The sequence below is a fragment of the Erpetoichthys calabaricus genome, chromosome 9, assembly GCF_900747795.2.
Source record: "Erpetoichthys calabaricus chromosome 9, fErpCal1.3, whole genome shotgun sequence".
Lineage (NCBI taxonomy): Eukaryota > Metazoa > Chordata > Cladistia > Polypteriformes > Polypteridae > Erpetoichthys > Erpetoichthys calabaricus.
Window position 1 is genome coordinate 147,910,584 of NC_041402.2, and position 17,559 is coordinate 147,928,142.

Below are 17,559 nucleotides of genomic sequence, written 5' to 3' on the forward strand. Positions count from 1 at the left end.
AATTAGCCAAAATATTTTTGAAATTTAGCAATTTGGAAGCAACTGTGACATACAAACATTTAAAATAGTATGGATAACAGTGGCTTTGCCATCAACAGTTGATGAGAAGCAATTGATTGGAATCAAGAACTGGTGGCATTATTAGTGGAGCTAGAAATATCCACATTCCCTTTATTTTGAATGATGAAAAGAAAAAAAATGCAGAGAGGCTTAGATATAAGCTGAAAACTCTCTCAAACTATTGTCAAAGACAGGACGTTCTAGCAACTTTAGTGAATATACTGATGTCACTTTATCATACCTTCTTTATTCATCAAAATAAAACTAAACGTATTATTATTTTGAAGGGTACTATAGTGTAAGAGTTATATGTATCCAAAAATATATACAAGATCTCATACCTCATTTTTCTTTGTACATCCTTGTAACTGCTGTTTTTATTCACAGTGAGTCTTACACAAAATATATATGACCAATGAGATGTTAGTTTTCTGTGCATCATAACTCTTCTCAATGATAGGCAGAGGGTTGATTACAAAGTTGATCTCTTTATCAATTCACAATGCAATATCTCTGAAAAAATAAAGTTTGTCCCCTCTCTTTCCCTGTCCTTATTTACACAGTTTTCTCTATCATTTCCCAGTCTTATTTTTTGTTGTAGCCCAAGATGGTAAGATTGTCAGAAAGAGCTTCTGTTTTATCTGTTTATACTCTTCTGTGTTACTTGAGTAGGTACTTACTAGAGGTAATGTAGCCCTATATTTGCCTCAATACAAACTAACCAATTAATTGCCTTGTCCAGAACTTATCTTTCTGTTTGCTGTTGAAATGACACACCAGTTGTTCTATATAGCAATCCATCACTCGATCTTTATCTGATATAGTATCACTAGCAGTATGCACCACAAGGATCTTTATAGGGCTAAAAAAATTATAATGGAATACAAACATCCACCTATCCATCGATATTCTAACTTGGTTTTTAACTTCACCACTGTAAGGATGTGACAGCTATGGTGGCAGGAAAAAGCCCTGGGCAGAAACCAGCTACGAACAATGTGACAAACATTTTATCACGTGGCACATATACAGTGCACCCGGAAAGTATTCACAGCGCATCACTTTTTCCACATTTTGTTATGTTACAGCCTTATTCCAAAATGGATAAAATTCATTTTTTTCCTCAGAATTCTACACACAACACCCCATAATGACAACGTGAAAAAAGTTTACTTTTTTTTTTATTAAAAATAAAAAAACTGAGAAATCACATGTACATAAGTATTCACAGCCTTTGCTCAATACTTTGCCGATGCATCTTTGGCAGCAATTACAGCCTGAAGTCTTTTTGAATATGATGCCACAAGCTTGGTACACTTATCCTTGGCCAGTTTCACCCATTCCTCTTTGCAGCACCTCTCAAGCTCCATCAGGTTGGATGGGAAGCGTCGGTGCACAGCCATTTTAAGATCTTTCCAGAGATGTTCAATCGGATTCAAGTCTGGGCTCTGGCTGTGCCACTCAAGGACATTCAGAGTTGTCCTGAAGCCACTCCTTTGATATCTTGGCTGTGTGCTTAGGGTCGTTGTCCTGCTGAAAGATGAACCGTCGCTCCAGTCTGAGGTCAAGAGCGCTCTGGAGCAGGTTTTCAGCCAACACAGGGCACAAGGCAGGAATCAATCCCGGGCAGGGTGCCAACCCACCGCAGGACACACACAAACACACCCACACACCAAGCACACACTAGGGCTAATTTAGAATCGCCAATCCACCTAACCAGCATGTCTTTGGACTGTGGGAGGAAACCGGAGCACCCGGAGGAAACCCACGCAGACACGGGGAGAACATGCAAACTCCACGCAGGGAGGACCCGGGAAGTGAACCCGGGTCTCCTAACTGCGAGGCAGCAGTGCTACCACTGCGCCACCGTGCCGCCCACCACATTTACTCCTTCTGGGCCAATTTATAGTTGCCAACTCACCAATGTTGCATGTTTTTTGGATATGTCAGAAAACCCAGATTGCACAGAAGAACTGCCATTTGTATATGGAGACGAAACTAACACTTAAATTAAAGAGCTCAGAAAATACAAGAACTAATCACTGACTGAGACTAGTAAGGCATTGAAGTAAACTTATTTGTAAAGAGGAATTAACAACAAGATATACAGGTGAAGTGCAGCAAAGTATTAAAAGGGATACAAAACTTTCTGATTTGGTCGACCTAATTAGTATTGTATTAGAGTGTGGTATCAACAGTACAATCACTTTGGAATAGTAGTAACCGCTGAGACCTACAAATGATACTACAGACAATTGTACAGTGAGATGGGTCTTCAGTCTGCATTTTGGAATTTAAAAAGAGTGAGCAACGGGAATAGTCGTAGTTGCAGAGAAGAAAACTATTTTAACTGAAAGTTTCGAGATCCATAAAGAGGCTACTGTCAGAAGACTTTAACTTGTATGAAAGGTGCAGTATATATGGTACAAACAATTCTTTGTTTATTAGATAAATAGCAAGTATTGGTCACTGCATTTGTGTGAGTTAAAACTATTGCAGGAGCATTTTGAATCTGATGTGAAAAGAGGATTGTGTTTGAAACAAGAACTGATAAAAGTTGGCAAAGTACTTCAACATCTGAGCAGCACTATTGATGTGTTTTTACAAAGGAGAAAATAAAATTTTGGCTATAGTGAAGATGTGAGATTTAACAGTCAGTCTGCTTTCAAGTTAAATTCAGAAGAGAGTGGAAACATTTTCCAAGAGCCAAAGTTTAATGAGAATTCAAGTTTCTTGGAATGTTCAGATGATCTTATCAGAAATAATTTGGTTTTGTGCATGTTGACTTGGAGGCAATTTGCAGATTTCAAGTCATTGAGGTCACTGAAGCAGGCTGTCATTTGTTTTATGGCAAGAGTGAATCCAGGGGAGATTTTATTATTCAGCTGGGTGTCATCAGTCTTAGACTGAAGCATGAAGTGATACTGGCAAATCAAGCAGCCTTGGGGTAGCATGAAGGTATTAAAAATAAGTAAACAAGATATTGTTAGGAGACCCGGGTTCGCTTCCCGGGTCCTCCCTGCGTGGAGTTTGCATGTTCTCCCCGTGTCTGTGTGGGTTTCCTCCGGGCGCTCCGGTTTCCTCCCACAGTCCAAAGACATGCAGGTTAGGTGGATTGGCGTTTCTAAATTGGCCCTAGTGTGTGCTTGGTGTGTGGGTGTGTTTGTGTGTGTCCTGCGGTGGGTTGGCACCCTGCCCAGGATTGGTTCCTGCCTTGTGCCCTGTGTTGGCTGGGATTGGCTCCAGCAGACCCCCGTGACCCTGTGTTCGGATTCAGCGGGTTGGAAAATGGATGGATGGATGGATGGATATTGTACTGTATATACTGCTTTTGATCTGGACATTTTATTACCTTTTCCTTTTTCAAAGTTTTATAGTGTTCTATAAAGTAGTCATGTTGGTATATCCTACAATAGTAGTTGATTATGTCTTTTTAATTTCTCCCTGAATGCCTTAGTAGTCACCTTTGCTGATAACAGGGATCTGGTCTGGGCCAAAATGTGTCCATGTTCTTTTGATGGTTGTATCCAAACTAATGTTTTACTTACAGATATGACTCTCAGAACAATACACATCTGGGGATAACTCACTAAAAACTTTGTAATCAACTGACGATAAGGCTGCAACCTCAGGGTCTCCCCCTAAAAACCCACCTTAATGTCGTCCAGACCACTTTCCTCTATAGGATGAACCAGTTTGGAATAGTCAAAACTTATATTTTGTGCAGTCCCACATTAATCTATAGGATACAGAGACAAATTCAGGTCAGGGATTCCCATAATTTGCAGGATCAGACATATTTAATGTTAAAAATCACATAAGTCAGTTTTGACTAGGCCAAACTGGTTTATCCTATAGAGGAAGGTGCAATTGCAGGCCAAACTAGTTCAGATTAGAACAAATCAGTTTGTCCTGGAATCTCTATATTGATTTCAGGATAATCTAGTTCAGATTAGGCCAAACAGTCCATCATCCTATTGTGCTTTGAACAAATTGGCTGGGCCTAGTCTAAACTAGATTGTCCTAAAACGGGGTTTGGCCGTTAACATATGTACTACATATTAAAATGTTGCAACTATATTTGGCATTTCCAATTTGACAGTAATATTTTTAGCTTTAAAATGTATTCTTGCAGCATGTTATTGGAGCTATACACCAATGTGGTCATACCCTCAATCTAACTTTAACTTTTAGTCATCATTTAAATAATATTGTTTCTGATCATCTGCCTTGTCACAAGATCATAATGTTTTTATTCTTTTTAAAAGTGAAAAATTTTGCTATATTTTTCATGTAAAATAAATTCTACAATATCTGCCTTAAGTCGGGTTTGAGCATGAGTAAGACTATATATCAAAAGAATAAAGAAGACAGAAAAATGTCAGGGCACCAAAAGCTTAATGACTTCACTTCCATATACACCTGCTAACAGTTAAAATGTATTTTGACAGATGTGATGCAGTCAATAATTTTGCCAACCAGTTTATTTCAGTTCGCCGACGTTGGGGCTAAAGCCTATCCTGACATTAGACAAAAGGCCCACTTATTCACACAGCCACACTGAAATATGAAAAGTAAATGCAGAGCCACCAATCAGCCTAACCTGTACCTTTGCTGACTTTTGAGAGAGTCATAACATCCACAGATATTTCATGCAGTTAGTTTTTCATTGTTGATTATACGCAAAAAGTATGAACTAGATCTTGTAAGGGTAATAGGAATTTCTCTCTTGAAAATGTAAAAGTAACACACAGAAGACTTTCTTTTGTGTGTTTACAATTCATGCCAATAAGAAAAGAGGTGTGCTTTCCTGACCTTTTTTCTCAGATGTTTCACAATTTGAAAAGGGTCTCATTATCTTAATGACTGTTTGTGATGGCTGCCTCAGTTGAAAGTAATTGTCGTTGTAGTTTTTTTAGACCTGAGAATGTTTTCAAATGATCTTATAAATGTGTAGCACCTAATTTTAAATGAACAAATAAATGAGAAGTAATTCTGTGCATAATATAAGTAGTAAGCAGTAAGAAATTTAATTAAAGGCAATAGTCTGATTCTATCTTATTTATACTGTGCATACTACAGTCTTCTTTCTGGTTTCTTTTAGACAAAATATTAATAATATACCTATACACCACAATAGGACTGTTTTTTATTGCTGCATCACGACTTCAAATTCCTAGGTTTTGATTAGTGGCATGGTAAGGGGGAATCTAAAATTTGTATGCTTCCCTGGGCGCTTTCTTGAAGATACCAGGTTCCTCTAACTTTCCATTACACGTGCACATTTATTTGAAAGGTATATTAAAATTTTCTCTGTGAGAGTGATGTGTAGCTGTGTACAATGAAGGATCCCCATCAAAAGACTAGCATCCTGTTGAGTGTTTTTTTCCTGCCTTGTACCAAATTCTGCCAAGATGCCATCTCCTGTGACCTTGAATTTGTCTAAGCATGTTAAATGGATTAATCAATTCTAGTTCTTTCAGCCTATTCTCATTCATACATTTTTAATATCAGCTTTCAAATACATGATGTTCTTTTCCACAAATGATTTTCCCTTACATATACTGTACTATAATAAGGGTGTTAATTTTAGCTAGTGTTGTATGTAACTGCAAAGAAGTAACACTTACCTATCAATGCTAATGGCACAGAGGTTAAGAATGCTTGCTGTGCACATCATGACATCCAAAGTAACAAAAATGTCGCAGTGAATTCTGCTAAATCTCCACTCTCCAACAACCTAAAAAATGCATAAAAAAAGGTTTGAGAGGAAATCAACTAATTGGAAGAATATTGAAAGAGGCTGGTAACACTTTAGTTTTGGTATAAATTATAAAAGGTTATTAACAGTCTGCATGTTATAAAACACATAATTATTTTAAACATGATATTAAATAATACAAAATGAGAGACACATACTTCAGAGTCTTGTTTTTATTGATACTTTATTATTGTTAATAGCATAATTTAAAATATATCTATTAGCTGTTAATAGCTGGTATATAATAGATGCCTAAACTCAAGCTGTCATAAAGCATTAATATCTGTTGAAATTAACATTTTAAAAATGTTTTTATTATAATAAGAATGTAATGTATAATTAGACACAATATATTGGGATAGATTCAGAGAAATAATAAGATTTCTGCACATGAGGCAACTTTTGTGATCTGATTTAGCGGTAACATAGAAATCATGTCATGTTCATTTCTTTTTTTGTAGGTGTAAATCAGTAATTTGCAAAGCAAAAAATGAAATTTTAAGACTGGGGGATCTAAATGACACTTCTAAAAGAGATAAGTAATATGGTGGTGGATCACGCAGAGCATCATAAGTTATTTTATAAGGATAGTGGTGTGGTTTACATATATGTATTTATATCCATATAAGGGGCATTTATACTACAATCAACTGAAACCCCAGACAGGTAATCTCCTTTTAATTTAATATGTGACATGCACCAGTGATGATTTAGATGTTTCATATTATGCTATCAATTATTCTGTGTTTCTCTTTTAATTTGTAATTCATGCAGATCACTTTCCATATATACATGTTTTCACTTTTTTGCTCGTCAATGTTAACAAAATCCAAATTCAGACCTCTGTGGTTCAGTGCTGCAAAACAAAACATTGCGAAAAATTCCAAGGAGAAGAATACTATATGAACCGTATATGATTTTGGTTATATATTTTTGCACAGTTTTTAAGAATTTTATTAACAGTCATTCATCTTAGCCATGAAAAGAGTCAGTATGTTTAGTAATAAACAGTTACAGGAAAATACCAAAAGGTTATCTGCTAAATGAAAATAGTAACAATTAAATAAAAAACTCAACAACAATGCTCATTCCTACAAAACCTTATTACACCAAGAAATTATGCATGAATGAAACAGGAGAACAGGTCAATCCAGAAAGTAACCTGCGAAGCATGTAATGATTTTATTACTATTGAGGTAATCAAAGTTATTAATAAAACTCACAACTGAAAACTAGACTGATATACCTAAAAAGTTCTCCATAAAATGTGTGAAGGTCTTACTAAGTTCCTAAAAATGGGTATTTCTAACATTGTTAATGATGTGAAGTAATGAAAGTATCTTTCTCTTCTTGTTGCATAACACAAGGGAAGTTCTCATCACATTAAGTACTTAATTACTTCTATCTTAAAAAAAGAGTAAAAATAAACACAATTGTTTATGAATTAAATATTTTCTCAGTAAATGAAAACTAGGCTACAAAGTCCACTAAAACTAGGTTGTTGTACCATATTTGCCATTATGAATGTAGTGACAAGTCAAGTAAAATGACACCTTTTATTGACTAACTAAAAAAGATTACAATATGCAAGCTTTCGAGGCAACTCAGGCCTCTTCTTCAGGCAAGATGTAAGCAAAGACCAGTAAATAAATGGATGATTCTAACTGTAGTTAATAAGTTCACAGCAACTTCAAATAGCTTATACTATACCATAGATGGCTATATAAAAGATTTATTTAGAACACGGAAATGGGTGGTATATTCATTTAATATGAGCAGAAGTCCAGAGAATGAACTATTGGTCGCATATTGGAAAATGGCAATGGTTATTATTTACTGAGTACAAACTCAGAGCACTTGAGACAATCCAGAAAGTAACCTGAGAAGCATGTAATGACTTTATTGCTATTGAGGTAATCAGTTATTAATATGTGTATAATATTATATATTATACAATATTATTATTATATTATATCTTAGGGCGGCATGGTGGCGCAGTGGGTAGCACTGCTGCCTCGCAGTTGGGAGACCTGGGGACCTGGGTTCGCTTCCTGGGTCCTCCCTGCATGGAGTTTGCATGTTCTCCCCGTGTCTGCGTGGGTTTCCTCCGGGCGCTCCGGTTTCCTCCCACAGTCCAAAGATATGCAGGTTAGGTGGATTGGCGATTCTAAATTGGCCCTAGTGTGTGCTTGGTGTGTGGGTGTGTTTGTGTGTGTCCTGCGGTGGGTTGGCACCCTGCCCGGGATTGGTTCCTGCCTTGTGCCCTATGTTGGCTGGGATTGGCTCCAGCAGACCCCAGTGACCCTGTGTTCAGATTCAGCGGGTTGGAAAATGGATGGATGGATATTATATCTTATACATTATACAAATAATTTTTATATTATACATTATACATATCTATATTACTAAACGAAAGTTGTATATATGCACGGATGCCAGAGGCCAGAAGCACCGAACGTGCACGCGTACTGCGCCTCAGCGCCCCAGAGTCAAACCCAGCGGCTTCCCAGAGTCAGTAGGTGGCGCCCAAACAACACAACACAACCTGTAAACTAAACTTCAGGTCACAATACAACCGGCGCCCAAACGTGAACACGTACACCTCCGCATATACAACATTCGTTTAGTAATGTTTGTATATACTGTATGCAAGGATTGCATAGGCCAGAAGCAAGCCGTGCACAATACAACCGCCACCCGAATGCGAATGCGCACACCTTTTCACGTCAGCTACAACCGGGGTAAGCAGCTAATTTGTTGATAAATGGTCGGACATGTCACTCTTTATTCAAGCTTCCAGTTCCAATCACAGAAACATCGGTTTCAACTATGAAAATGCAAAATGACAGTGCAAATGACATCCGTCTGGCAAAACTATTGATTTTAGACGAATGTGCAATGGCATCCAGTCATTTACTCAATACCATTGATAAACTTCTCAGAGCGTTAATGGATAATAATATTCCATTTGGAGGAAAAGTACTTATATTTGGAGGAGATTTTCGATAGTGCTTGGCTGTTGTTCCACACACCATGCGTTCAGCTATTGTTTTGTCCAGTTTGAAATACTCAGAAAATTGTCATTACTTTGAGAAACTAAGCTTGGTAGAGAACATGCGGTGTACAGATCCAGAATATACCAATTGGTTGTTGCAACTAGGAAATGGAAACCTTACCAATGTGTTTGAACTTCACCCAGATATTATTCAAATCTTTCACGCCTTTATTTGCGATGACTTGGTAACAGAAGTTTTTGGTGAAGCAATATCATTAGACCAGATACCACTTTTGATGCACCTGGTTATATTATGTCCAAAGAATATTGATGTTGACCAGATAAATAACCAAGTGATTGCATTGCTTCCTGGAGAAAGCCACGTCTTTCTAAGTACTGACAGTGTTGATTCTGAAGACGAAACTGAGCATCTTAATTTCCCATTAGAATATTTAAACACTATTAACTCGGCCGGATTACCACAACACAATCTTAACCTTAAAGTAGGGAAAATAGTCATGCTATTAAGAAACCTTAATACTAAACAAGGTTTATGCAACGGTACACGGTTGGTCGTGAACAGCATGAGAGAAAATGTTATTGAGGCACAAGTGCTTATGGGATCCCAAACTAGCAATACTGTTTTGATTCCCAGAATTGACCTTACAAGTTCTGACCTGGAATTACCTTTTAAACTTAAATGACGCCAATTTTGATTAACTATTTTGAATTTACCATTTTATGAATTTTTTGTTTCCAATTTACTTCATTTACACCTTTGCACTCCGATATTTTTTTTACTTATAAGTGCAGCAACTCAAAGACATTTTGGACTTAAATGATATAACAATTACATTTCAATTTTACTTTTAATAAATTGGTTAATTTTAGTACACATATATTTATTTAATTAAATGAAAACTTTCCCAGGACGCTCCCACCCTCCATCATTTTTCATCCCTCCAAAGATCGGAGGGAACAGAAAGTGATTGCCATTCTTGGATTTGCGATTCTTTAGAGAATCAGGGGTTTACTGGTATCTCTCCATTATAAAAGGAAATCCTGGGACGAGACTTTCTCAGAGATAATTTCAGGTCCCGTGAGACAAGACTTTTTTCCAACAGATTTTGACAAGTCCCGCCCTCCTCTCAGATATTTACAACCACACCCACGGTCCACTCACTTCTCATTCATGTGAATGCTATTGTCAGACTCAGTTCCATAGGTGATATGACAGAAGTATGTAGTTATTGTTCGGCTTTAAACTTTAATTCTAATTTGTGTTGGCATCAGAGAAAAGTAGTGTTTCTTCCCAATGAAGAGGAGTATCCATGAGAATTAAAAGATTTGTTGTTTGGTGAAAGTGAAATCCACATACACGAGCGGCAGAGACGCAAAGTGGCTGGTGCGTAGTGCAGGCCGGGAGGTTGGCGAGCGAAGCGAGCAGGGGGGCAAAGCCCCCTAGTTATATTAAATATTGAAATACATAATGATGCAGCATTTAATTACATACCTGTACAGAGATTATACCTTTGGTTAAAATGTAATCATATATGTTCTTAATTTCTTCTGTAAGCAAGTTTAAATTTTATTTGCAGTGTCTGAGGGACAGGCTGAAGAGGCTTGTGCTTATTTTTTAATGAGTGGCAGAGATAGTACAGTGGACATAGGCAGAGGCACCTAGCAGGACAAGACGTTAATTAATATCCATTCTTGCTACAAAATCCATAAAAAAGAGAGGTTAGCACAAATCCTTAGAAGGAAGAAAAAGCATAAGGAAAGGCAAATGAATTACAACATACTCAAGCAGGTTGTGGTATTAAGGGAGTGAGGGCAAAACATACATTTTAACAGGGGTAGGACATTTAATGAAATACTGTGTAGGTCATGGCATTTTTTTAAAGAAAGCAAAAAGAGCACCAAGTATTACAGGGAGCAAAATGTCAAACTGGAAGCTAAAAGAGAAAGAGAGAGGGGTTGGAACCATGTGCTGATTACAGCGTGTTGCTACACTGACACCTCAGCACAGGAGGTCAGCAACTATTTATAGTGCTTTAAATGTATATTTCAATTCTTACTTTAAAAAGGGTTAAAGAGTTTCATTCAGCAAATTCAAATAAGACCAATGCAATGTCAGTTTTGTATGATATTGATTTTTTTCAGAAGCTTGCTTAATCCAGCATCCCTATACAGGGTTGATGAACTTGAGCATGAAATGGATGCCCCAGCTTTGTAATGCAGAATTTTAGGATTTTTCCCAGGCATTCTTTATAAAGATATAGTGCACCCTTAGAATCACACAGGAGGAGAGTCCAGTCCAGAGAGCATCAATTTTTCACCAAATTAGAATCTGTACAGATGAAACAAAAATACCAGAGTACCGTGACATACACACAAAGTACTGGGTACTCTAATTGTTATGAGGCTCTGCATTTTTCTTCTACATATGCAATATCTGGCATAAAGTGGAACTCAATTATGGATGTAAACAAATTGAGTCATTAATTTTATAGTGTTATGTTTGTTGATGCTTGTCAAAGAGATCATTTAAAAAGAGGTGCACAACTCCAATTAAATGATCATCCATCCAGCTCCTTTCCAAGATGTAGAGAAATACCCAATTAAAAACAATCATCAGGAAAAACTTTTGTTTTCATCTTGGTAAGCTTTTTTCATCTTCACCACAATGAAGGTTTATAAAGCCCTATAGAGTCCATGTTTGTTTTTTTACAGCTACTAGCAGCATTGGAAAATAACAAAACATTGTTACATGCAAAACATTGTTACAGTACATGCAAAATAAGATCATTTTTAGACACATAATAATATTAACAAATATAGGTTCCAGGTGTTGTGCCATCTGGTTGTGGGATACTGTGGCTTAGTTTTCCAATCCCTAGATTGATTGTTGGATATATCTGAAATGTGGATGTTCTCTCCAGGCACACATGGGTTTCCCTTTCAAAATGTGGTGTGTTATGGTGTCTTGAGACTCTAAATTGGCTTCTTATTGGGGTGTAAAATGAACTGCTCCTCATCTGGACTGGATTTCTAACATTCACCACTACTGGCAGAACAGAAGGTATGAACTCGTACTTGAATAAAGTGATTTCTAAAACTGTTACATTGCTGCTGATGTTTGTAAGTGTTTAGGAGCTCCATTGACTTTTGAAATTCTATTGAAACTATTCATAGATGTTAAGTTTCTTTGTTACTTCTACTAAATAATCAGCACTGTAATTGGCAAAGATCAATAAGCTTTTGAAAAGGATCTGCACACAGTATATTGTCAATAAATACTATGATGTATATATATATTTAAGGAATACTTCATCAAAAAATAATATTTTTATACAGTCTGTTCCTTACCCTATGTAGTTTGCTATGATAGCAGAGAATTTCATGTTTTCATGCAGAACAGAGATAAAAGAGTTTTTGATGCAAAATAAGTCTATAGTAACTAATGTTTGACAACAGCAATCAATGGCAAACATCAAAATGCCCATGATGAATATCTCACATTACTCATGTTGCTTAATCTACATGTGAAGTCATCCATTTGTATGCTCACACTCTCACACATGTATTTTTTATCAAAATATTGTTATACAAATCACTTTCAGGAAATGGTTGTCCTGTACTGATAGAAGAACAGTTCTCAATTTATAAGCTATGGGGGGTTATGCCTGCCATCCAGCACCATGAGACTGCCAGAGATGTCATAAATCTTTTAAAAAGACCCACTTTATAGTTATGTTTTTATTGAATACTCTATATATGGTATGTACTGTATATTCACCATTAAGGATCTTTGAAGGGTAGTTTGTTATTTGTATGTGTTTCTTTTTATATATATATTCACTTATCACTTTATTCTCTTTCACTCATTTTACCTGCTGTCAACCGGGTAGTGTTTATTGGGATGAAGTTGATTACTGTGAGGTTCAGTGTGGTTTGACATGACCAAGCCTGAACTTTGCACATTCACTATGGATAGACAACTTTTAATTAACCAAACTCCACAGTTTAGCCCATTGTTACAACAACTTATGATGAACACTCAGGTATCATAATGAACTTAACACTGTCCAGATGCAGACAGGGTGCAGAAGCTGTTAAGAAGGGTACTAAAATATTAGATTAGGTAGCATAATATGTCAAGTACAAATTAAGATGCTCTTAAACTGTACAATAAACATTATTGAGGCCTCTTCTGGAATATTGTAAGTACTGTAGTTCTGTTTTCAGTATTATAAAAATGTCCATACTAGAGCAGTACAGGGTATGAGCTATAAGTTCAAGTTCAAAGTTTATTGTCATGTGCACAGTAAGGAAACACGTTTCCCTGTACAATGAAATTCTTTCTTTGCTATCCACACCAAATGCCAAAACCAACGTATAAAGATAAACATAAATAATAAGTAGCAGATAGATAATAAGTAACAGAGGCAGCATAAAGTATAAAAACAGAATAGAAGTATAAAGTGTAATTGTGCGGGTAGGTGTGTGATGGACAAGTCAAATACAGTTGTTTGAGGTAGATAGAATGAGGTGAACCATGGTTAAAAACTCCAGTCAGTTATTTAGGAGTCTAATGGCCTTGGGAAAGAAAAAGTTCTTTAGCCTGGAAGTCCTGCATTTCATACTTCTATACCTAGAAGTGTGAACAGTTCGTATAAGGAAATATGAGCTGAGACATAACTGATGCATGTAAAGTTATAAAAGTAATAGGATTTCAGTAGCAACTTTAAAATGACTTATTCAGAAAGAACAGAGAGAAGGAAGCTGGTTAAGAGTCAATTTTGCAGAAATGTTAAGAAAAATTTTCTTCACTCTAAGAACCATAAATAATATGGAATACATTACTAAGTAAGGTAGTATATAGTAGTATTTCAGGAACTTTCAAAAATTCAATTGGATGATATTTTTCAAAGGTCAGTGTCTTCCTTTTTCAGCTTCCACCTTTTGATCCACTCTCCTCCTCCTCTTGATCTCCAATGTCATCCTACAGACCACCATCCTATGCTGCATAACTACACTTTCCCTTGCCACCACTTTGCAGTCTTCAATCTCTTTTAGGTTGACCCTCCTGCATAGGATATAATCTACCTGTGTGCATCTTCATCCACTCTTGTACGTCACTCTATATTCCTCCCTCTTCTTAAAATACGTATTCACCACAGCCATGCCCATTCTTTTTGTAAAATCCACTATCATCTGACCTTCATCATTCCTCTCCTTGACACCATGCCTACCCATCACCTCCTCATCTCCTTTGTTCCCTTCTCCAACATGTCCATTGAAATCCACTCCAATCAGCACTTTCTGTCCCTTGGGTACACTGTTCATCACTTCATCCAACTCACTCCAGAAATCTTCTTTCTCATCCATCACATAGCCAACTTGTGGGGCATATGCACTAACAACATTCATCATGACACCTTCAATTTCCAGCATCATAATTATACTCATCACTCTGTCTGATACTCATTTCACCTCCAAAACACTCTTGATATACAGTACTGTTTCTTCAGAATAATCCCTACCCCATTTCTGCTCCCATTCACACCATGATAGATCAATTTGAATCCACCTCTGATCCACTTAGCCTTACTCCCCTTCCATTTAGTCTTTTACACTCACAATATATCAACCTCCCTTCTCTCCATCACATCAGCTAATTCTTTCCCCTTACCAGTCATACTGCCAACATTCAAAGTTTCTACCCTCAGTTTCACTCTCTATACCTTCATCCTCTCCTCCTGTCTCTGGACACATCTCCCCCCCCCCCCCCCCCCCTTCATAATAATTGTCAAATTAATTGTAATAATTGTCAAATAATTTTCAAATTTTATTTATGACAAAAAATAATAACAAATAACATATTTGCAATATAAAGAGTACTTTTTTCAATGGTATAGAAATGTAACAAACTGAGCCCTGCTGTTTATGTTGTATGGTCAAAGGATGGGTATCTTCATTGTTGACTACCTATAGTTGTTTTATTAATCCTTGGAATTTGTAGAAAACAATTTCTTATTATAATGTATGTTTTTGGAAAGACGCATTAATAATTCTAATAATAGTTCTATGAAGTAAGTGGGTTCTAAGTTATTTAAATTTTTATATTTTTAGAAAGAGGCTTTTGAAATCATCTCTAAACCTAACTAGAGGAACAGGAGCCATATGTTTATAATTTCAAGATCAATTAATGATCTTTGTGCCAGCATTTTGAATAAACTGCATGCTAGAAATGGAATGCTTTGAACAGCAGTAAATTCTAATTTAATTAAATGCATTATTAAAAAATATATCTTAATAAGACAGTAATGTTAGTACTAAATGGTACAACAGTGTCAAAGATAACACCAATGTTCATATGTTGAAAAGGAAAAATTAATATGTAGACCCAGCATTTCCACCAAAAGTAGAATTTCTATTTTTTTTTTTTGCTTTTAAAGCGAGTAATTTAAAGAAAAGTCAAATAATTCCAAATATGTCGTATACAGTGTTAAGTGATCAAGTAACCAGAGCAAATTATTATTGGTCAAAGTACAACAGCATTAATTGTTATTGCACCTGTTAATGAATAGTACATTACATATTATATATTGTACTACATTAGTATATTGCACATTACCAATATAGCTTATTGCACATGTTCAATTAAAAATGATCTCAGACTGAGGAGATTCAGAGTTCAGAAAGTTTATGGCAGATGGGAAAAAGCTATTTTTAAGTCTGTTTGTGCGTACATGGATTGACCTAAAGTGCCTGTCTGACGGGAGGAGCTCAAACAAACAATTTCCATGATGAGTTTTGTCCTTGAGAATGTTTTTGGCCCTTCTCACACAGCGAGTCTTATACAAGAGTGCGAGTGATGGCAGTTCAGTCCCAATAATGGCATCTGCTGTTTTCACAACCCGCTGCAGGGCTTCTTTTGCAGCCTTGGTGCAGCTGTTGTACCAGACCATCATGCAGTTAGACCATCATACTCTCTATAGTGCATCTATAGAAATTAACCAGCAGCTTCTGGGGGAGGTCAGCTCTCCTTAGCTTCCCGAGAAAATAGAGGCGTTGTTGTGCTTTGCCTATTATAGCCAAGTTGTTGTCAGTCCAGGACAGGTCCTCTGAGATGGTGACTCCTAGAAACTTAAAGCTGGAAACTCTCTCCACAGCATCTGCATTGATTGTTATCGGACTGTGATTGGTCTTTTTAGTGGTCCTACAGTCCAGAATAACTTCTTTGGTCTTTTTGGTATTTAAGACCAGGTTGTTGGTGTTCCACCATGCTGTCAGATTCTGAACCTCTTCCCTATAAGCAGCTTCATTGTTGTCTGTTACAAGCCCAATGACAGTTGTATCATCCACAAATTGAACAATAATGTTTGATTGGTGGATGGGTTGACAGTCATGGGTGAAGAGTGCATAGAGAAGGGGACTTAGTACACATCCTTGCGGCACACCAGTGCTCACGGTAAGGGTGGAGGATGTGTGTTTGCCCATCCTGACAGACTGGGGGCAGTTGGTGAGAAAATCCAGTAACCAGTTGCATTTGAATAGAATTTTTTGATTAGCTGGTTAGGTATGATGGTATTAAATGCAGCGCTGTAGTCAATGAAGAGCATCCTAACATAGGTGTTGGGCTTTTCCAGGTGTGAGAGAGCAGCATGTAGAGCCACACAGATGGCGTCCTCAGTTGATCTGTTTGACTGATAGGCAAACTGGTGTTGGTCTAGATCAGCTGGGATGGAGGCTTTGATGTGAGTGATTACCAGTCGTTCAAAACACTTTGCGATGACAGGGGTGAGAGCGACTGGTCGATAGTCATTAAGACAGGTTATCCTCGGTTTTTTGGGAACAGGTACAATGGTTGTGGATTTCAGGCACAAGGGAACAATACCTGAGGAGAGAGAGAAGTTAAATATGTGTGTAAATACCTTTGCTAATTGGTCAGCGCAGGCCTGGAGCACACATGCTTGCACATTATCAGGACTTGCTGCCTTCCTTATATTGATGTTTTTGAGTGCCCGCCGCACATCATGTATGTGTACGACCAAAGGCTGTGAGTCTCCGGTCAGCTCGAAGCTGACTGGAGGCTGGTTATTGTCCTTGTCAAACCGTGCAAAGAAACTGTTAAGTTCCTCTGCTAGGTTGGCATTGCTATTGGCCAGTGTGTATTGTACGCCATTTTTCTTTTTGTAATCCGTGATTAATCGGATGCCTTGCCACATCTGCTGTGAGTTTGAGTTACTGTCAAAGTCCTCCTCAATCCATTGTTTGTACATTAGTTTAGCAGACTTGATGCCCTTCTTGAGGTTAGCTCTGGCAGCTCTATAGGCTGAGGTGTCTCCTAATTTAAAGGCTTTGTCCCTTTCCCTGAGCAGCTGTTTGACTTCACTTTTCATCCATGATTTCTCATTTGGGTAGATCTTAATCCTTTTGTTGACAGTGACATTGTCCACATAGTAATTAATATATGACAACACAGATGAAGTATATGTCTCTAAGTCTGTCTGATGAAAAAATATATTCCAGTCTGTTTGTTCAAAGCAGTCCTGGAGTTGGCAAATGGCAGCTTCAGGCCAAACTTTAACAGTCTTGCTAATTGGATTAGTACTGTTGATAAGGGCTTTGTGCGCTGGAACAAGAAACAAAGAGAGATGATCAGAGTGGCCGAGTGTGGGGGAGTGGAATGACCTTATAGGCGTCTTTTATGTTTGTATAGATGTGGTCTAAGGTG

The 17,559-nt window shown here is 37.2% G+C and overlaps 2 protein-coding genes across 2 annotated transcripts in view; one reads left to right on the forward strand and one right to left on the reverse strand.

The window, feature by feature from the left end:
- ankk1 (ankyrin repeat and kinase domain containing 1) overlaps nt 1–17,559 on the forward strand; it is a 523,463-nt gene that overhangs the window by 320,687 nt on the left and 185,217 nt on the right. The gene's annotated exons all lie outside the window — the stretch shown is intronic.
- LOC114657256 (D(2) dopamine receptor B-like) overlaps nt 1–17,559 on the reverse strand; it is a 347,132-nt gene that overhangs the window by 35,299 nt on the left and 294,274 nt on the right. Inside the window, exon 3 of the mRNA XM_051931881.1 lies at nt 5,691–5,800. Within this exon, the coding sequence (XP_051787841.1) occupies nt 5,691–5,800 (110 nt within the window). The remainder of the gene's footprint in view (nt 1–5,690; nt 5,801–17,559) is intronic.